Source organism: Xenopus laevis, chromosome 8S (assembly GCF_017654675.1).
Source record: "Xenopus laevis strain J_2021 chromosome 8S, Xenopus_laevis_v10.1, whole genome shotgun sequence".
NCBI classification, from domain to species: Eukaryota; Metazoa; Chordata; class Amphibia; order Anura; family Pipidae; genus Xenopus; species Xenopus laevis.
The window spans coordinates 5,560,720-5,583,143 of NC_054386.1; the positions used below are offsets into that span (position 1 = coordinate 5,560,720).

At 39.8% G+C, this 22,424-nt stretch overlaps 1 protein-coding gene across 2 annotated transcripts in view; it reads right to left on the bottom strand.

The window, feature by feature from the left end:
• Positions 1-3,210: 3,210 nt before the first annotated feature.
• rpap1.S (RNA polymerase II associated protein 1 S homeolog) overlaps positions 3,211-22,424 on the bottom strand; it is a 34,647-nt gene continuing 15,433 nt past the window's right edge. The window contains exons 8-25 of one of the 2 annotated variants that reach the window (XM_018231946.2): positions 21,608-21,720; positions 21,000-21,098; positions 20,730-20,831; positions 18,916-19,083; positions 17,020-17,211; positions 16,731-16,865; positions 16,195-16,374; positions 14,995-15,152; positions 13,275-13,454; positions 12,820-13,021; positions 11,449-11,558; positions 11,153-11,348; positions 10,368-10,517; positions 9,918-10,060; positions 8,158-8,962; positions 6,534-6,710; positions 6,348-6,404; positions 3,211-3,626 (exon numbers count right to left, since the gene is read on the bottom strand). In XM_018231946.2, coding sequence (XP_018087435.1) covers positions 3,477-3,626; positions 6,348-6,404; positions 6,534-6,710; positions 8,158-8,962; positions 9,918-10,060; positions 10,368-10,517; positions 11,153-11,348; positions 11,449-11,558; positions 12,820-13,021; positions 13,275-13,454; positions 14,995-15,152; positions 16,195-16,374; positions 16,731-16,865; positions 17,020-17,211; positions 18,916-19,083; positions 20,730-20,831; positions 21,000-21,098; positions 21,608-21,720 — 3,317 coding nt within the window. In that variant the 3' untranslated portion in view covers positions 3,211-3,476. 2 annotated transcript variants of the gene reach the window in all.

Here is a 22,424-nt window from a genome sequence, read left to right on the forward strand (position 1 = left end):
CGTCATTATCAAAACTACCCAAGTCAAATAATATCTGCCAGAAGCAGATACAATAAGACTGATTAATAATTACAATTTGCAGACTGCACTGGGTCCTGTGTTGTCATGTAATCTAATGTGGATTTTATAGTTTCTATATTGTTTAATACAAACTTTCTCCAACTCGGCAGAACCAGTGGCTGCAGCAAAATAATCCTCCAAATAGAATCCCAGTTCTCAGTATCGGTTTAAATCTGGCTCCATGATCTTTGTCCCTGCAACTGGAGTTGGAAAAAGTAAAGGGGATGTAAAGGCAAAAATAAAATCCAATACAAATCTCTACACAGTCGCCGACTGCTCTACAGGGAAACAAACAAAGCTGCTTGAGTTCTGCATGGCTGGGAAGTAAGGCGGGGGCTCCCCCTGCTGTTCATAAGTATGATTGTTTCCCTGCAGAGCAGTTAGGGACCGTCTGACAATTCCTATCCACAGCAGTAAATGAAGGGAGAATTTCACTGCATACAGTCAGGTTTTTACACGGTACACATTATTTAATAAAAGTATATTGGAGATAGGTTTCTTTTTGATTAAAGAAAGTAGAAAGGGATTTTATTTTTTTTGCCTTTAACAGTAATTACACACAATACAAAGGGACTCAACTCGCCACATAAGCGTAAACAAGCCTATCAATGGTAGGAACGCCTGTATCTTGACATTATCTGCTTACAGGCAACTCAGTTTACTAAAACATCTTAACTTCCATTAACAAGGCACTACCTGGCATCAAAAAGTGGGAAAAACAGAGGTTTTGGCACGGTTTATACATAATTCCTTACCTATCATATTGGACAGAACAGAAATAGACTTAGAAGGCCGTGCAACCTTGAACTTCTGGTTGAATAAGTGGGCGAGCTTAGAGCTGGCAGGCCCAGAGGGGTACGAACCCTGGTGCAGTCGCACCCTTTACTCCCCCAGTAGTTCCGCCACGGCTGTGAGTCAAAGTTTCCCTAAAACACTTGCTTTTCTTAAATAGTTACAATTGTATCTTCGCTTATTGTAATTTGTTACAAATGTATCAAAGTGCAGCTGCTGAGTGTTCTGGACTTTACGCCAAAAAAAACCTCTTATTTTAATTAAGTTTCGGAAATGTTGTATCTTTTTCTGGCGTCAGTGCAGGAGAAACTTGAAAAGAGAAACTTGGGACATTTCAGTAAGAAATCCGGGACTGCGGGCTGAGCTGTCAAAATCGGGACACTCAGGAGGTATGTACAGGTAATATATAACATAATACTGCACTAATAATACTATTCTGGCAAAACATATAATAAATAATCATCATAGTAATTGTATAACTATAAGATCAGAGTCATGCTCAGATTCGGGGAGATTAGTCGCCCAGCAGAGCAGGAAGTGTTCTTGGAAAATACAGTCTTACAGGAAACAAATTGTACGTAAGCGCTGAAATGTTATTAGGGGGTGATTGTACATCTTACACTGTACCTTCAAATAGTCTCAAAAGTAAGTGAACTGTCTGGGCCCACCGCTTTTAGACTAATATTTTAGCAGATGATAAAATTGCCATTTTTGAAATATAATGAATGATGTACCGTACACTGATAGACACAATGTGAATGCCAGTGAATAACATTTACCATCAATAGAGCAGCTAGTTAACTGTATTGCAAGTTCTTCCAATTAGTTAAAGTGCAGAGGTGCTGGAAACAGAGGGTCACAAGAAGGTGAACTGGGGATTGTAAGCTCCAGAGATCAGGGTTTCTCTCTATTAATGGCTTTTGCTATTGTACTGGGCTGAGAGTGTAATAGGGAAACAGAGAAGTCGGCTGTATAAAATTAAATAAGACTTCTGTTCTTTATTCTGTTCTGTTATTCTTACAGAGAACAATGGAGAAAGGGTCAGTCATTCTATACAGTGGTGGGTTAAGGACATGTGAGGCCCCTAGGCTACACTTTCCACAGGGCCCACTTCTAGGGCACCATGTTTTTTTCGGAGCAGTCCGCGGCACTTTTTTTTTTTTTTAAAAAAGCCGACCTCTGCGTAAATAGGCTAGCGGTTTCAAGCTTAGGCAATGGAACATGACATATTTATGCAGCGGTCAGCTTTTTTTTTTAAACCGTGGCATGGACACGTCGAGACCCTAAGGGCTGGGACACACTGGGCGATTTGGGGAGATTTAGTCGCCTGGCGACTAATCGCCTCGACTTTCCACGACCAATCTTCCCCGAATGCCTCCCCTCGCTCTGCTTCCTCGTGAGGCAACTTCGGGCGACTTGGGAAAACGAATCGCCGCGTGTGATTAGCGCAGGCGATTTTTCATTTTAGCCAGGCGCAGAGCGAGGGGAGGCATTCGGGGAGAAAAGTCGCGGCGATTAGTCGCCAGGCGACTAAATCTCCCCAAATCGCCCAGTGTGTCCCAGCCCTAAATGGCCACTGGTACTTGCTGCTAGATAGCTGGCTTGATATTTAAGTTATCTTTAAAAAATAGCAGGCACGCAGCTATTGCCTGGGAGTGGGCCCAGCAGTGGTGTACAGCACAGCCAGCAGTACCTGGCTGTTTCAGCCTGTTTGGGCCTGGCTGAAATTTTTAACTGATCTTTAAAAAAAAAAAAAAAAAAAAATTCTCTTGCGTGCAGTCTGCAAAAGAACTGCTGGACTGGGTGCTGCAGGCTGCCCCCCATCCCTTGCTGCTTTCTAGCTGGCTGAGAGACAATTTAGGCAGGATTCAGGCAAGATATAGCTAGATTTAGGCAAGAAGTGGATTGGGGTGCTATTCATATTTGTTCTCCAGTCTAGCAGTAAAAAGCACAATGAATTGGGGGTTCAGGGGGCAACCACCAGACCCAGCCATGCCAATGAGGAAATGATCCACATCAGGTAGTGGGTGTCATAAGGACAAGTACAAGGTAAATCTTCTCTGTATTGATTTTGCTGAAGGTCAGCAGTTCACACATAAATCTTTAATAGCTCGGACTTTTGAAGGCAATCCTGCTTTAAAAAAACAGAAAAGTCGTGTTCAAACCCCGAGTTCAATAATCAGCAAGGCTTTCATTGGTGTCTCCATATACTCTACTTACACAGCAGCACTCCTAGAGCACTGACATTATTATTAACATTTATTTATATAGCGCCAGCATATTTCCTAGTGCTCATTTAGTCTAAAGAAACTCTCTGTGTTACCAATATATATACGGGAATTTCTCAGCAGATAAATGTAACTTTGTAAAAAATATATTTTTATTTTGCATCACTAATTTCCCAATAAAAATAAGACAAAATGATGTTTATCTATTTAAACCAAAGCTGAAGGGTTCTGATTCAGTTTAAGTGCCAAATGTTATCTATGGGTTAAATAGCCCTTACAAGGAATGGGCACAGAATACGGTCTAGGACCAATGACAATCATAGGATTAATAAGTATGTCAGTGACATTAAAGGATTCCTTGGAACAGCAAGACCATGTGACTGTTTTCCTACTCTATTAGTCGTTTTCCCCTTTTGCCTCATGGTGCTTTTCAGTTGTAGTCTTCAGATGGCGCTCTCGTATTGGGGGCAGCTGCTCGTACATATCAAATCCCACAGGACTCTCACTGGACAGCTGTTTGTAGAACAGGAGATGTTTCCGTAAATCCTGGGCAATAAATATAATGTTAATTTCAGAAAAAGAACAAAATCATAAAAGCACCACGGCTTGTATCTTCTCATACAGAATAGACTGAACTGAACACAAACACTTTTAAATAAGCTGACAATGGTTACTTCTAGGGATGCATTGAATCCAGGATTCGGTCCGGGATTTGGACAGGATTCGGCCTTTTTCAGCAGGATTCGCCCGAATCCTTCTGCCGGGCCGAACCAAATACTAATTTGCATATGCAAATTAGGGGCGGGGAGGGAAAGCACGTGACTTTTTGTCACAAAACAAGGAAGTAAAAAATGTTTTCCACTTCCTATCACTAATTGGCATAAGCATATTAGGATTTGGATTTCGGACAAATCCTTTCCGAAGGATTCTGTGGTTCGGCCGATTCCAAAATATTGGATTCGGTGCATATCCAGTTACTTATGCTTGTTTGTAGTCAACTTGGCCAAAATTTGACCTTGGTTGAACCTCCATTTGTATGGAAGAATGGGTAAAACTCCAAGTGGTTGCAGCACCCACACATGTCCCTTAAAAGAACAGTTTGGTGTAAAATAAAAAACTGGGTAAATAGATAGGCTGTGCAAAATAAAAAATGTATCAAATATAGTTAGTTAGGCAAAAATGTATAAAGGCTGGAGTGACTGGATGTGTAACATAAAAGCCAGAACACTAACACTAACACTAACACTTTTCAGCTCTTAGTCAGCAATTTTAAAGGAGGGCCATATGGGACATAACTGTTCAGTGAGCCTACAAGACCAGTGCTTTGTAGCTGCTTTACGTCCTGCTGTTCTGTACTCTCTGCATCTGATAAACAGAAAGGCGGCCATATTGTGTGTCCTCGTGTACACTCAGACCAATCAGACTATAAAGCTGGCCATAGACGCAAAGATCTGATCGTACGAATCGAGGATTCGTACGATTTTGGAACCGTGTGTGGAGAGTCCCGACATTTTTTGTCCGGCGGAGATCGGTCGTTTGGTCGATGGGACAGGTTAGAAGATTTCTGTCGACTGCTGATAATATCTCTGCGTGTATTGCCGATCGTATGATTTTCAGTGGGAGACTGTCACTAGCTTTGTCTGGACATAGATATCGTACGATTGCTGTCAGGGGCAGAACATTGCTGATCTGTTCTTTAACTAATCTGACTGGTAAGACTTTGATCTGAATGGTTAGTGGCTGGTCGGGTGATGGGAAAGGCCGATCGTACGATCGGATCTTTGCATCTATGGCCAGCTTTAGGCCTGTGTATGGCTGCCTTTAGCCTTGGAGTTCTTCCACAACACCCTTTGCACTTCCGTTTACATTGCAGCTGTTCTCCCGGGACTTACAAAGAACCAATTCATATGTTCTTCTGCTTATTTTCAGAATTTGATCCATGTAAAATATACCTGTGCATGTTTTCTGTTCAAGAAAAATTGGAAGAATTGTTGGACCTCTTAACTGCGGCTACTTCAAACCTCCCAACATTTTGGAAGTAAAAAGAGGGACAAAAAATATTTTTGCACGTAGCGCAGCAAATTTTTTTGACCATGCCCCTCTCTGTGGCCCCCTAATTACCATGTTAATTTTACAAAATTTGGTAGGTTATGAAAGTTTGAAAATAATTCTCCTTATCTAAACTGTTTTTTTGTGTCTCAAAATTGTTACAAAGTATCTTATTTGCACCTGTTAGCTGTTCTGGGCTCTCTGCTAAAAGGCAATTAAGTTAGAAACTTTGTTTCTTTTTCTGGCTGTTCAGTGCAAAGAAAATAGGGACTTTCCAGTACAAATGAGGGACTGCAGGTTGAGCTGTTAAAAGAGGGACTGTCCCTCCGAAATAGGGACAGTTGAGAGGTATGCTACTTATGAAGCACCATGGCTTCTACAACCCAGAAAAACAGTCTAGCGCTGCCTATTTACATTTAGGAGCACTGATTTATGTATTTGTGAGTCCCAAACTCTAATTGAGATATAAGCTTGCCATAGGCTGAGAAGGAAACTTGCTCTATCAGTCTTAGCATTCTGGTAGAAATAGAATAAAATAGAAGTGGAAAAAGTGGAAGAGTCAAATTCCATCCACTGTTAAAACATACATTCATTTGTTATTCCCTTGCGGAAGGCTCCAGAGGACTAGAACTTGAATAAATGCTCTTCATTTTAAACTCTGCAGCAGAAGTAAACTGAGAGCCCATCTCTTCGCTCTCTCTTTTCATATATGTCACAGACTGACACAAGAAGCCTGGACAGAACTGTTACAGTTCAGACTCTCAGGCTAATGGCACACAGGGCATTTGAGTGCTGGTCAAAACACTTCTGTCTGGCTGTCACAGCTCCAAATAACATGGAATGTAAAGTACCTATTCCCAAGTAAAGCATAAAAAAAGCTTTGCCTTAGACAGACTCAAATGCTGAAACACGAACATTATTCAAAAATGCTTCATAAACCGTGTTTGTCATAGGCAGTGTATCATGTATTTTGTTGTGGGAAGGGGTGATGGGACTGTGAGCATTTTGCTCCGTAACAGCACATCACAAGTCTATCTAAAACATATTAAAGTTAATTTAAAGGTAAACTTCCCCTTTAATTCAATGTTCAAAGAAAAACATTCGCCCATCCCTAATGTTCAGCCCTAAAACCAATTTGCAATAAATATTAAAAACAGGATTTCTGGGTCTCATTTTCCTTTGTTGGGAATGTGTTTTTGAAGGCAGGTGACCACATACCTTGTCAACCAGTAGATGGATCTTTCTGAGAAAGCTTTTTCTTGCAGCATCGACTTCCTATTAGGAAAATCCCAAATACCAATAGAATCATAAGTCAGTGCTATTCATTCTATAGTTCAATGTGATTCAAGGTTAAATGAATACTTTGTTGAGAATAATGATTTTATCATATTATTATCACCCTACCTGAGCCACTCGGTCTTGTGAAAAGATGAAGTTATTCACGTGAGCTACAGCCACGACATATAGAACAGGACACCAGGTCTGGCGCAGAGCCCCCGTCACTAGGGTTCGGAAGTAGAGATGAAGGAGATGCAGATTATTCTCACAAGGGGAAGTGTATAAGGCAAGGGGGACAGGTAACTAGAAGCAAAACATACAGGATGAGGATTATTTCAAGTATCAAATAAAGAAGGCAAAGATGCACCAAATTCAAAGTTTTTTTGGATTAAGCATCAATTGTGAATAAAAATAAAATGGTTACATTGGATTGCCCTGTAATGTAGCATCATGTGACTTTAATCCGCCCCCCCATTCGATTTAATTGACTATATTTACAAAATGTATTATTCTAGTACAATCAAACGGATATTACATATTAACTTTGACTTTTAGTATGTTATATAGTGGCCAGTCCTTAAAAAACTTTAATAGATTTTTATTTATTTTTTTGTTTTTTAATGATTTGCCTTCTTCTAATTCTTTCAAGCTTTCAAATTGACAGGGAGTGAAGGCTAGGTTACTTACCCCAGCAGCCCATAAACTATTGCTTTGTGAGTCTAAAATGTTCTTCTTCTTATTATTTTTTATTAATTAATTACTTATCTTTCTATTCTAGTCACTGATACAAACCACTACCTGGTTGTTATGATAATTTGGATCCTAGCAACCAGATAGCTGCTGAAATTCCAAACTGAAGAGCTGCTTTCTACACCATAATACAAGTTAATACAAAGGTGAACAATCCATTTAAAGTGGACCTGTCACCCAGATATAAAAAGCTGTATAATAAAAGTCATTTTCAAATAAAACCTGAAACCCAAATTTTATTTTCATTAAACATCCATTCCTATTATAAATGCATTTAAAGATTTCAGCTGTCAATTATATATTGCCTGTCCCTCCTCTATGCCTTAGCCATAGGGGCGGGGCAGGACATTACTTTCACTTTCGATTCTGCATTTCCTACATGCCACTGCACTACGGACGTTCCCCCTCCCTCCTCACAGTCTATAATTGTGTAGTCAGTGCAAAGGCATGGGCATCAGGTCCCCATTCTGGTGCATAAAACAAGATTTTGAGGTGTTACAAAGCTTGTCTTAAAAACAGTGTCCACAAAATGGCTGCTGCCTGCTTCCTGTGATTTCAAAGGCTGGTTGCAACAAAGATTCAAATAATTTTTATAGTGTAACTAAAGTTTTTTGCTAAACAAACGCAACAGTAAAGAATTTAGAATTATTTCTAAGGGTGACGGGTCCCCTTTAACGTCTTAAGGTGGCCATACATGGATAGATCCGCTCGTTTGGTGATGTCGCCAAACGAGCGGATCTCCCTCCGATATGCCCCTCCGATATGGGCAATATCGGGCTAGGGCCCAACGATCGGATCCTAGCATTCGCAAACGGGCGGTCGGATCGCGGGACCGCATCAACGAACAGATGCGGCCGCGTTCCGACGGGATTTTTAATTCCATCCGTCGGGGGCCCCCATACACGGGCCAACAAGCTGCCGACTCGGGTCTGTCGGCAGCTTTTATCGGCCAGTGTATGGCCACCTTTAGTTTCAGAATCATGAGTGTAAAGGACTTTACCTCTTTTAGGGATACAGAGAGGGATCTCAGGCAGCTCACACACTCTCCGAAAACAGCCTGCTTAAGTTGTACACTGAAACGCCGCTGCAATGGAAGTAAGACAAATGTCCCAAATAAGGGGTCGCCAAAGGACACCCCCTCAAACTGTTCTAGAAGGTCCATGTAGAAATCGTAAAATGAAGCCAGGCCAGGAATAGGAACATCTAAATTTAGGGACTCTAAACACTTATTCTGGCTGTAAAGCATCAATATGGCAGTAGTATATGTGTGGACAGACCCTTCTAAGAAAAGGTCTCCCCCAGTGAGAAAGACACAGGCTATGCGAGCTAACTTGGCCGCAGTGGGAATGTTCTTTAAGCATCCAGAACGCCAGCTTTCCAGGAGGAGGAGCCACTGCAGGTTTCTTGTGATTTTGTTCACTAGATCTGGAGGGAGAGTATTCACTACATTGCCCCTTGTCTCTGCATTAGTCACTTTATTATAAAGATTGATCAGTGGGAGAAAGGGCCAATCAAAAGGCAAAATAGGTCCTCTGGTTTCAGGAAGCATGGCAGATTGAAGAGAACAAGTCCGTTCCTGATAGATGAATTTTGACCGACTGAGATCTTGTTCCATATGAGATAAGTGCGCTAAGTAGCAAGCTCGAATAGCAGGAAGGTCTTTGTAGGCTTCTTTAAGAAGAACACCTCGGCTGGGACTAGAAGCAGGGTATGCCACTGATTTAGGAGGTTCGTTCTTTGCATTGGGAGTGATATGTAAAATATCTGCCAAGTCAGCTGCTTCAGGGCCTCCTGCTGCTCCTTCTCTGGAAAGAAAATGATCAAGATACCATCAGGTTTACAAAAGGAAATATATTCAAATAAAAGAACTTATAATGGGGCTGCACTGATAGCTCTAAAATTAATTACCTTAGTATGTATGACATAGCCATTTGTTGTACCTTAAAGGAGAACGAAAGGCAACTTACATTTGGGGGTGTATATAGATTGCAGCACTCCAGGTTTTTCCATTAAAACCGCTTTTATTTCAATATAGCATAGCTATGCTATATTGAAATAAAAGCGGTTTTAATGGAAAAAACGTGGAGTGCTGCAATCTATATACACTTGAATTGGAGGTATGTGGAGGTGAACATACGTTTGTTGCGTGCACCCTGATGAGTTAATGACTTGGAGTGTATTGAAGTGTGCTGGATATTGACTGTGAAAGTGTATATTACATTTGGGGGTGCCAAAAGTTAGGCACCGCCAAATAATTGTATATACTTACCTGACACTCCGGGCCGGTGCTCCTATCAGCAGAAAACTGCACCGGCCTGGAGTTATACCAGTGAGCACCACGGAGTGATCCTCTTCCTGCTTCCTCTGTCTTCTCGCGGCCAAACTTTAACGAAAATGTTGGCTATTTCATTCTACTCTGCACTTGTCAGCCCCGGGAAATTTGAAAACCGAAGAAGAAAGAAGAGGATCACTTGGTGGTACTCGCTAGAACAACCCTGGGCCAGTGCAGATTTCTACTGATAGGAGTGTCAGGTAAGTGTCAGGGGGTGCCTAACATTTGGAACCCCCAATGTAAATTGCATTTCCTTCTCCTTCAAGTGTATGAAAGGAAGTGGTTACTGGACCCCCATGAAACATTTTTTTAAATAAAATGCTTATAGTTATCAAACACTGCTATGTGTTATGAGATACAAATTGTGATGGTTACAGTGAGAATGAAATTTGCACTTTAGAATACTTTATAATGAGGTGAAGACTTACGGAAGGAAGGATGGGTTGAAGGTGAACCCTGAAATGAGTTGATAAGCCATATATTCACTGCCAGGCAGCAGCCTACTCAATAGACTAACAGAGACACTGTGGAAAACGGAGGCATGATGGCAACCATCTGGACATAAGGAAGCCTGCATAAACATTGTACAGAGAAAACGATTATGAAAAGCTATTGAAACCAGGAAACAACAGGAATTAAGTGAAATACAGGGCACTCTATGCAGAAACTTCAAGAATGTCAACTTGGCCTACTGTCCTTACTGCTAAGGCAAATGTCAAAGAAGTACAATAAACAATGGTCAATTAACTCTAATAATGCCTTTAGAATATAACTAGTCCCTCCAACACAAAAAAAAAATGTAAACAGAGAAGGCTCAGAAAGTTACGGATTTGGAAAGAATGGCGGTTATAGATAAGGTATTAAAACAAATGAATTACCACTTTGTTTTTCAGAGATAACACATAATATTGCAGGTGATATTCATGTCGCAGAACCCAAGCAGAAGAAGGAGTCACAGCTGGAGATGGGGCCTCACAAATGTGCCATAAATAATCCAGCAGCCCTTTGGATTCCAATAGAAAGGCAAACTGTACAAGAAACAATAGAAACATCAGAAACAAACCAGGATGAAAAGAACAACAGCAGGGCTTTCTATTCCAGATGCTGAGGGGAGTCAAAAGGGCTGGAATTAGCAAGTCTTTGGCTCAGAATCTTGACTGCTCTGTCTGTGTGATAGAAGGAAAGTCCATAAATCCCACAGCATACACAAACAATTGCATTGGAAAGCCACACAGAGCATGCTCCTACAGAAGTCAATCAACCCACTATTTATTGATTTATAATACACAAAACCATGAATATCCTGTAAATTATATCCTTATAAACGGTGAGTTCTGATTTCATCAGTTATAAACTGTGAGTTCTGATGTCATTTCCAACACATGAGTAACGGAAACTTGTGTATTATAATAAATAAAGTACCCCCAGTTGCAAAATATGAGGATATTAGAAATACCTCGGAGTTCCATGACCTCAGCCTTCAGCCTCGTGTTTTTATATGATCATGAAACTCCTTGGTAACTTATAATATCCTTATATTTTACAAGAGGGGCTACTTTATTCACTATTTATTGTTTGCCATCTGATTTAGCCACCAATACAGCACCATTCAATTCATGTGATCAATCTCAAGAATACATAAGATCAACACTGGAGACCTCACCTTGCTGGCCATTCCCTTGTGGATGTTACAAATGTTGCAGACAAGGTTAAGAACTGAAGTCAGAACGGGAAAAGAAGATTTTGTTCCTGCCAGTGTCAGTGCAGTTTTTCCTCCAGTGCATCCCAAAGTCACAATACTGGGGACAGACTCTGGCAGTGGGGCACAGGAACCTGGGTTACAAACAGCTGAACATGATCTGTCAGCAAACAGATATAGTGTTAGGTCAATAAATGTTCTTCTCACTGTACCAGACACAGGATGCAGATCTGTATTGGTTTATAAAAACATAAAATTACTTGAGAAGGTCCCACATAGAAGTTGCGGCAGGATGATGTAGAAATGGTAACAGCACCTCAGCAGTTAATCTCTCGAGTTCTTCATTACATATCACCGTGTCCAGCGAGGGCTGGAAAAAAAGATATGAAGCGTTTTTCTGATTTACCAGTAGCGCTAGTTAAGCTAGGTAACTAACTAACTGCATTGTTTTGTTCTTGGCCAATCTGCTTTTTTAATTGCCTTAGTCAATACAGCTCTAAACTTTACATTAAATTGAACACTTTTTTTTTTAAGTTTTTATTTTTGCATTTTAATTTTGAACAACAGTTCAAGGTAGAAAAGAAAGGTTTGGAGCAGAGTAATATGAAATATTTACAAGACATACTTACATGCAATTATGTTGTCAATCAACAATGGGACAGTACTTATACATTGTTTTTTATAGCACTATAACTTAAACTGTTGTCTTTTGCTGCCCTCCAGTGGTGAAGGGAAAATCATATGCAGGTATGGGACCTGTTATCCATAATGGTCAGGACCTGAGGTTTTCTGGATAACAGATCTTTCTGTCATTTGGATCTTCATACCTTAGAGCAGGGATCCCCAACGTTTTGAACCCGTGAGCAACATTCATAAGTAAAAGGAGTTGGGGAGCAACACTAGCATGAAAAATGTTCTTGGGGTGCCAAATAAGGGCTGTGATTGGCCATTTGGCAGTCCCTATGTGGATTGTCAGCCTACATTGAGACTCTGTTTGGCAGTACACTGGTTTTTATACAACCAAAACTTGCCTCCAAGTCTAGAATTCAAAAATAAGCTCCTTCTTTGAGGCCACTGGGAGCAGCATGTTGCTCACGAGCTACTGGTTGGGGATCACTGCCTTAGAGTTACTAGAACATCATGTAAACATTAAATATAAATGGTTTTGCTTCCAGTAAGGATTAATTATATCTTAGTTTGGATCAAGTACAAGATACTGTTTTATTATTACAGAGAAAAGGGAAATCATTTTTAAAAATGTGGATTATTTGGATAAAATGAATTCAATGGGAGACAGCCTTTCCGTTATTCTGAGCTTTCTGGATAACGGGTTTCTGAATAAAGGATCCCATACCTGTATAAGTATTGATAAGCATATAATGCACAACTGCAGTTACCAATAGCAACTAATCAGCAATTACACGCTAATCATTTAAAGCAAAGGTCTGGCTGCTAGGTGTAACTGCACTGGTTAAATGTAACACCTTTGTTTGTAAATTGACCCAATAAATTCTACAGTACAGGCAGTGCTTGCAATTTAGCAATTATACCACGAGGCAGTCAAAAGCTAAAATTGCTCATGTTTACATTGGAATAGCATACGAGTAGCTGAGATTTGTTATTGAACCTACCTGTCTGCTGGCTGCTTGATAATAAGAAGCTACAAAGTTAAGAGATGCTGTGGCGAGAGGCTTGACCATTTCCCAGGTGCTAGGACTGGAAACTTCTTCCAGACACTTTCTTAGACATCCTTCTACTAAGAGTAAAAGCCCAGTCACCTGATCCCATGATACAGACGGAGGAGGAGTCTGCTCCTTGTTTTCTTCTTGGACGCTAAAATATATTGCACTAGTTAGAGGAAACATAGTTATTGTTTTTCAATACACGCGCCGGAAAAACGGATGGATCATGTTTGCTCGATTCATTGGTAGAAGTGCAATGATTTCACAGACAGAGATCCTCACAGCTAGCAGGAAGTTTTGCTTTTGATTGAAAACCATGCCTTTGGGTATAATAGAATAATATAGAGCAGTACTACAATAAAATTTGGAATGTAGAGCCTGTTCCATAGAAAGATTTTTATTACCTGCGAAGTTGAGCCTCAATCTCAGCTGTCCATCCTGCCGTTTGAGTTATGCGCGTTAGCAGAGTAAGCACAGATGCAGCTCGTTGGATAAAGATAGTGGACACTTTATTGCCTCCCCTGCATGTGAAGATAAGGTGAGGTAGGGACTGAAGAAACCCCATAAGCACAGGGTACAGCTCTCTGAAATCAGAAGGAAAGGATACACAAATTTCAGTGTGCAGCTCTCATTCAGTCTTTATTAATATGAAAAAGGGGGGTTGTGGGTGGACACCTAAGGCTAAATTCTAATTTTAAGATACAATGGAAGTGCTACTGATCTGGCCAGTCAATCAATGCACATTCCCTGATGCCCTGTCTCAGTAATTTGATAAATATGCAAGTGCATGTATTTTAAAAAACGGGTTTTTTTGTTACAAAGTTATGATCATAAAATTGATAAGCCACCATACCACGTCAAGGTAAACCCCCACGGTGATCCCTAACTTGTTTACTTCTGGTCATAGTATAAAAGGTATTTTACCTCTCTGCTTAATAGCATTACTTGGAGTAAATATCTCCTGTGCCTTGGTTTCAACATGTTGGCTAAATCCTCCCCCGCCACCTGCTTATGCAACTTTTAAAAAGGAAGAGACTGCCTGTAATGTAGCCAGAAGCTGTGGTTGAAGCTTCATGTGGTTTGTTGCACCCTCATACCCACTCCATTAGACTAATGGTGGTCCTATGTTTTTTAAAAAAATGGGTTTGTTTAATCACTCTCTCTTAAAGGAGAAGGAAAGCCACGGAGACATTTTATTGGCAATAGATTAGCTGCAATAGTGCAAGCTAGAATGCTATATTTATTCTGTAGAATGTTTTACCATACCTGAGTAAACAGCTCTAGAAGCTCTCTGTTTGTTTAGAATAGGAGCTGCAGTATTAATGTGGTGTGACATCACTTCCTGCCTGAGTCTCTCCCTGCTCTGGGCTCAGATTACAGTAGAGAAGGGAGGGGTGGGGGGAGAGGAGCAAACTGAGCATGCTCTTGCCCAGGGCAATGAGGTTTAAGCTAAAGGCAGGAAGTCTGATACAGAAGCCCATGTGTACACAATAGAAGGAAAGAAATGCAGTGTTTCTTTTGACAGGGGACTCAGAGCAACATTACTTTGGGGGTTTACTGGTATATTTAGATGGACCTTTCTAATAAGGCTTACTTAGTTTTAACCTTTCCTTCTCCTTTAAAAGCCTCAAAAGCTAGTGGAGGGTAAGGATCTAGCCCTGTTTGATACCAACGCTCATGAGACACATATTACATTTGCTGCACCTGCCACTAGGTAACACTTTTGCACAAACTTACAGGTGGCGAGGGGAGGATTTAGCCCACAAGTTAAAACCAAGGCACAGGAGACATTTTCTCCAAGTAATGCTATTAAGCAGAGAAGTAAAAGAACTTTTATACTATGACCAGTGGTAAACAAGTTAGGGACCACAGTGTGGGGTTTACCTTGACGTGATATGGTGGTTTATCAATTTTATGATCATAAATTTGTTTCAAAATACATGCACTTGCATATTTAACGAATTACTTAGACAGGGCATCGATTGACTGGCCGGATCCATAGCACTTCCATTGTACCGATACTGTCTACACAATATGTAATAGCTCTAAAAAATATAAAGATATTGTGTATAGTATATTAATATGAGAGCAAGCTCAGATAACCAAGGATCACAGCAGACACACCTGTATAAATCACAGGCTTGGCCATAACCAGCAGCCACAGCCCACATCCGAAAGGTCTCCATGCTCATCCTCTCGGCCTCCTCTTTCTGTAGAGGCAGATCTTGTGGCTCCTGAGCAACAAATCTACTGAGGCGCTTCTTCAAGTCAAATTTGTGCAGCTTAAAAGAAAATATATAATATAAGTGGGTACTGCAGAATTCAAATTAATAAGCAGTCCAGCAGAGAAACAGAGAAAGTATTGGGGTTTTTTATTGGATAACAAAGATGTATTTGCATGATGTTAGGGATTATATCAGTGTACTTTTATTACTAAATTAAACTGTGTACATTGCAAATGTAAAATATTTTACTCTTGAACCAATATATGTACTTTTTTTAGTTGCAGCCATCTTGGATCATTGTGCCTGATCATGTGGCTACAGGAAGCTCTTGTTTCTTCTACTCAATGTAACAGAGTCATGTCGGACTTGGTTTTTTTATTATTGAGTGCTATTCTCATACCTACACGTAGGTATCAGACCACAAGTAACATGGCTGAGGGCTCCTAAGATACTAAAAACATGTCTAAGACCCACATCAGATTTTAAAATTAAAAAAAATGTGACAGTTCTCATTCATCCAGGTCAAGGTATATCTATAGTAAGTCAAATCAACTGGACTTGCTGTATTTTTTTTTTTTTTTTTTTTAAGACGTTTTGCTAGTCATTCAACTGGCTTTCTCAATACAGAATGACCTGTACCAAATATATTATGGGTTGAACAGAGGCGGGGTAAGGGGTGTGACAGCTACTGTCTGCAACATAAAATGCTGTTTTGGCACCTCTCCCCGGACATTTTAAAAACACCTCATAGCTCCAATCATGCTAATACAATCAACACCTTACCTCCATGAGGTCTCTGACCCCATGCTGGTTTTACTAAATAGATTATGCTGACTGGAGTAAGATTCCAGGGTATATAACCACAAATATTTGGTACAGGTTATTGTTTTGGTAAAGGAGTTGAGAAAGCCAGTCGGATCACTAGCGAAAAGCCTTTTAAAAAAACAAAACCAGCAAGTCCAGTTGATTTCACTTCGTACTATAGATAAATTAAAAAAATCTGTTTGCATCTGTTTAATGCAGGATTTGAATGGACAAGTCCTATTAACTAATGCATTTTTAAAAGAAACAAAATACATGTGCATTTACATATCCTCACCAATCTTGCAGCTGCATGACGACCCGAAGATCCAAGAACCCGCAAAAACTTCATGGCAGCAGAGCATGGGATTCCATATAGGTTAGTAGGGCCTAGGTCACCTGTATGAACTTGCATACTCCATTGTATAGGAAGAAATTCCTGCACAACTGTCTCGATCAATCTTGGACAATCCAGGAGCTATGGACGACACAAAAGAAAATGAAGGAACCAATCAGAAATAAAAGTTTTATTTACTCTAAACAAGAGCTCGAGTTTTCCAGTTTATGTTCAATTGATTAGCTTATCATCTCAATTTCTGTCTCAAGGGGACAGTTTTCAACACTCCACATACAACATCCCAGCTTCTACCGGTTTCTTCTTGAAATATTACAGGGTATTTACAACTATAGGTAACTATAGGTATTTACCTATAGTTACTACAACAAAGTGCTGGCCCTTACACTACAACAAAATAATACTCTCATATCCTCCTAAACCAATTTCTGTGGATAATGATCTTACACTGCACTGGCACGCTCGGCTGGATCCCTTACCTGACTACAAGCTGCCATCGAATGTCTGGCAACATAAGTGAGAATATCAAAAATGTCCAGAACCACATGAGGTGCTGGCCGAACCACTTCTAGGATGTAGCGAAGTCGGTGAAGGAGCTTGGTCTTTAGCAGTCCCTGAAGGAAAACAGAAAACCAAAAAAATTGTACAAACGTTTATTAAATAGATATATCAGTAACACATACAACTAATATTATAATTCCATTTAACATTCCTAATTATTAAGCACCACCAATTCTACAGATATCTGTTAAATGAAAGCTTTCTTACCTTTATGACATCATAACGTGCTACGTCAGGGTCTGACTTTTTTTCCTCTTTTACTTTTTTCCTTTCTTCTTTTCCCATCATCTGTTCCAAACCCTCTTCTACTTCTTCCTCCTCATCTTCCGATTCTTCGTTGGGTAGGAAGGGAAAGACAGTGGCTCCTTGGTACCACAAGAAGGTCATATCAAGGTATTCCTGTCCATGTTAAAAGAAAAAAAAACACTCCCTATGTTATGTTTTTGAAATAAAACTTACTACACTGGCCCAAAAACTCAAAAAGTGTTCACCAATAAGGCACTGTTTTATGGGGGAATTAACAAAAGTGGCGATATTTTGACAAAATAAAAGCGCACATTTCCCAACATATTCAGCAACCTCTATTTCCACTTCTGTGAATTTGTCTTTCAAACTGAACAGTTTTCAGATTTTGTCTTTCACATGACATTTCTGTTTGTGAATATGGAGATTGTATTTACACCAGTTTTACCAACACTTTTACACCAAAAAAATGTTTCCTCCACTTATGCAAACTCCCACCTTTATGTCAACTGTTTGCTATTGCTTTTGTAACCCTTTACTCTGTAAAGTGCTAAGGGAAATGTTAGTGCTATATAAATAATAATTAACATAACTGATTATTAATGGAGTACAATTAAGAAGCTGTTTACAGAGATTAACATTCACAATTGACCGTGCTGCAGTGAAATTCCCTATCATATAGCACACTACAGGGTTAATTTAATTTGGATGTTGTGAAGAAGCTGGAGTGCCCATACAGACTCCTTGCATATTGTGTCTAGGTCAGCCCTGAACTCAGGACCCCTGCTTTGCAAAACAGTAGTTTTAACCACTGAACCACATTTCCACTTAAGTCTATACATATAAGCAATTTTTGGAGGTGACTTAAAGGAGAAGGAAAGCTACGGAGGCATTTTATTGCCAATAGATTAGCTGCAATAGTACAAGCTAGAATGCTATATTTATTCTGTAGATTGTTTTACCATACCTGAGTAAAAAGCTCTAGAAACTCTCTGTTTGTTTAGGATAGGAGCTGCAGTATTAATGTGGTGTGACATCACTTCCTGCCTGAGTCTCTCCCTGCTCTGGGCTCAGATTACAGCAGAGAAGGGAGGGGGAAGAGGAGCAAACTGAGCATGCTCTTGCCCAGGGCAATGAGGTTTAAGCTGAAGGCAGGAAGTCTGATACAGAAGCCCATGAGTACACAATAGAAGGAAAGAAATGCTGTGTTTCTTTTGACAGGGGACTCAGAGCAACATTACTTTGGGGGTTTACTGGTATATTTAGATGGACCTTTCTGATAAGGCTTACTTAATTTTAACCTTTCCTTCTCCTTTAAAAAAAATGTACCGTCCAAAATAGTTATAATGCTACTCGCCCAATAAAGTCCTGCTGATATTGAAGAAACTCATGTATGTTCTCCATCTCCTTTCTTTGATAATCCCTTTGGGTAGGGACCCAGGGTTACAGGGAGTTGTTTCAGCCCATAGGTTACTTAAATGGAAGAAACATTTGGCTCTTACTTTTTAGACTTTGGTGGCAGAATGTAATGCTGTTCTGTCTAAGAGCAGTTGGAAAAGGCAATACAGCCAAGAAGGATTACATTACTTTAACAAAAGTGTTGTATTTATGATTAGATTTCCTTCAATCAACTATTTGGATGTTATTTCAAAAGAGGAAAAGAAGAAAAGAATTCCTCTGCCATGGCAACCAATCTGGCAGTCACTTAAATAGCTGCAAAGCAGAGGAAAGACGTTTTGGAATATTAAAATATATGCTGCCTTGTTTTGCAGCAGAAAATAAATGAAAGAAAAAACTCTATGCATAAATATAATAATAGGATAATGTTATAATTTACTTTCTAGAACAGGTGTTTATTACCTCATCTTCAGGTGACACCAACAGTGAACGCAGAGCACGGACTGCAGCTGCAATAACATTTTCTGCTGTATCATCTATAGAAAAGCGCAGAAGGAAGAGAAAACCAGCATCAAGAAGCAGCTGCAGGACACTCCCCTTCAGTGCAGCGCTGAATTCTCCCTGTTTGGCCTAGAAAAGACGAGAGAACAGCGGAATATATGGGCAGCAAGTGACATTCTGTATGTATGAAAATGTGTTATATTAAAAGGAAACAAAGGTAAGAGTAAATCCTATGTTAACTTCTTTATTTAACAGTAAATAAGCATCCAGTATGCTAATGGACTTTACCAACCCCACTCCGTTGTTGCCCTAACATACACACTGAAGATATGTTTTGTGCATACACAGATTGCAATATAATGCTCTCAGGCTGCTACAAGGCTCATGTTCCTGAAAATAATGTGAAATGCTAATGCAACTTATTATCTTCAAACTTTAAAATTTACAAACCCTTGGCAGTAAAGGACTATAAATGTTTAAGGTATAACTGCCATGATAATTTTCAGCACAATGCTGTATCTGAATATAGCACAACATGGTTTTTGAGTTTTCACTTGTAAATGTGGCCATAGACACACAGATCCTATCGTACGAATCGAGGATTCGTACGATTTTCGGATCTTCTGTGGCGTGTGCCGACATCTTTCGTCCGGCGGAGATCGGCCGTTTGGTCAGGTTTGATTTTGACCCGAACGATCCCACCAGAGCCCATGGCACATCGTAATACTTCGAATAGTGGTGAACTAGCTCTTTGCTGTGCTTATGAATTTGCATGCTTTACTCCAATATATGTGTATTAGGCTTTGTGTGGTCAATATGGACTCTTGTGTAAAAGAAAACGGATCCGCACACACACCGATTAGTGCAGTCGGGGATTATCCCCTTTTATTCAGCCACCAAACATCAACGTTTCGGGGGGGAACACCCACCCTTCATCAACGTTGATGTTTGGTGGCTGAATTAAAGGGGATAATCCCCGACTGCACTAATCGGTGTGTGTGCGGATCCGTTTTCTTTTACACATTGGTTGCTAAGGGACCCGGCCGGGTCAATGGAAGGAACGCACCACCAGCTTGCAGGAGTGGTGAACTACAGGTGTGCGGTAGGAGAATTACATTGCAATATGGACTCTTTCCATGAGATTACTCCTCTTTTCATTTTTTTTTTTTTTTTTTCATTTTTTGGTTTCATTTTTACAGGTCAGTCCTGCCTTTGAATATTCTCCGACAATTTTTTTGTATTCTTTCGGTGGAATGATATTCGTTATCTGGGTTCCAACAATGACTGAATGAGTGCTATGTTTTCTATGCTGATCATTTTGCTTGGTTCTTATCCTCGAATACTTAGATCTAGCTATTTGACCTGCTTTTGGGTCCCCTAATGGACTGCTTCTTCAATCTAATCTATGCTGGAAAAGTCATTGCGATGCTGGATGGTGTAACCTTACCATATATTACTTCCTGGCAACAACTAGTTAACAAAGCAATACTTCTCACTTCAGAGGCCAGGAGCACCTAAAGTAAATTTGATTGCATCTGGACCCTCTGGCTGGATCTCGGGTTGTAACAACAATTTAACACCTTCCTTTGTACCTATCTATAAATATATTGGTATTTGCAATGTGCTATGTACTTTCCCTGTGAAATCTGACAAAGTATGTCCTGTTCTGGAAACTGCTCTTTACTTTGTTCATTTTCTTTGTATCAACAAAATAATTGAACCATAGTTCAGTTTAAGTTTATGAAGTGGACAGAATGATTTCATTGTTTTCTCACCTTTTGAACAATATGTCCTAGAACTTGCAGTGACAGAGTCCTCTGCTGGATAAATTGACTACGGGAAAGATGAAAAAACTCCTGGAGGGAATAACCAGCTCTCTGGAAAAGGTGAAAGTTTCAGTGAGAATTACAGAAGGAAACACTCTACACATCAGACACAGGATTTCACTTTCTGCTACTGTACAATTACAGGAGCGGGTTTTTTTAAATATTAGCAGTGTGTATTTTGATACAAAATACATGAAGCAGCATCAATTCCAACTATACCTCGGCCTCTTCTCCATGATGGTGCAACCCCATGTGAGTTGGGATCTCAGAATTTGGGGGAATTAAATCCCCTTTCAGGCTGAATCTTGCCTGCATTCCCTACAAACAGGAAAAATGCAATATAAGAAATCATTAAATCCTAAAAATTTATTAATTCTGATGTCAGCTACTTCCTTCATTGTGGTTATTAAATCTGGTTATACGATTGTTTGTTTTTTGGGTTTTTTTCCCCCAACAAGTGGCCTTTAGATTGTAGCATGTTAGACACTGGATGTGTGGGGTGGAAGCAGCATGGGAACCGAGTGCACCACCAGATTTGAATTGTAAGTAAACAAGTTGCTGGGGTTTAGAGGACATTGGTTAGATAAGGCTAAAATCTACAATGAACATGGGATTTCAAATTACACATAGTTTGGCTAAAGAGTTTGTATCGCATGGTCCTTTGTACCCATGGTTCCCCATAATCATTTGAATATTTTAGTTGCTTACAGGAGGAGGACAGGCCTCTCACTAGCAGATACAGAATATATTCCAAAAACAGCAGGAAGTTTTAGGAAAGAGTAGAACAGTATAAAAAAGAGTTCATGTGTGGGAGAGAGAACGCAGACCTTCTTTGTTTTACTTTGCTTGGTCAGCGGAAGATCCTTCATCCATTCCAGTTTCTCAAACTCCACAGTGTCCATGTGAACCCATTCCTTCTGTGGCTTCACTGGGAGATGACCTGCTAAAGATAAAATATATCAGTTTGTAAAAACTTTCATTTAACTTGTTTACCAAGTTAAAGGGGTTGTTCACCTGCAAACAACTAGTTGTTTTCAGATAGATCACCAGAAATAGCAACTTTTTCCAATTACTTTCTATTTTTTAAGTGTCACTGTTTTTCTAATATTTAAGTGTAAATTTTCACCTTCTATAGCATCTCTGGGAAGGGGGGGTCGCCGACGCCGTTAACTGTTCTAAATTGATAAATTTAGTTGATACATTTCTTATCTTTGTCTGTGCTGACCAGAATCTTTGGGTTTCATTACAGGCAGCTGTTAGAATTGATACAATAGTTGCTAATACTCCAGAGAGTCTGCTGAGAAATGGATCAACTAAATGTTGCAAAATTGTAACAGTTTAGAGTCTGCACCTGAATTATTGAGCTGCCAGACTCAAACACCAGAGACACAACATTAAAATTTAAACTTAGCTTTGGAAAAACAGTAAAAAATAAATAATGGAAAGTACTGTAATTGAAAAAAAGTCTATTTCTGGGGGAAAAAATCTAAAAACAACTGAATTGAAAAAAGTGTTTGGAAGGTGAACAACCCCTTTAACATCCTTGGGACATAAAAACCAAACATACGCCAAGTCCTTTGTTATCTTTGTTGTCTTGGTTCTTGGTGTAGTGCACCCCAGTGTTTATTCCTTTCGTTTATACAG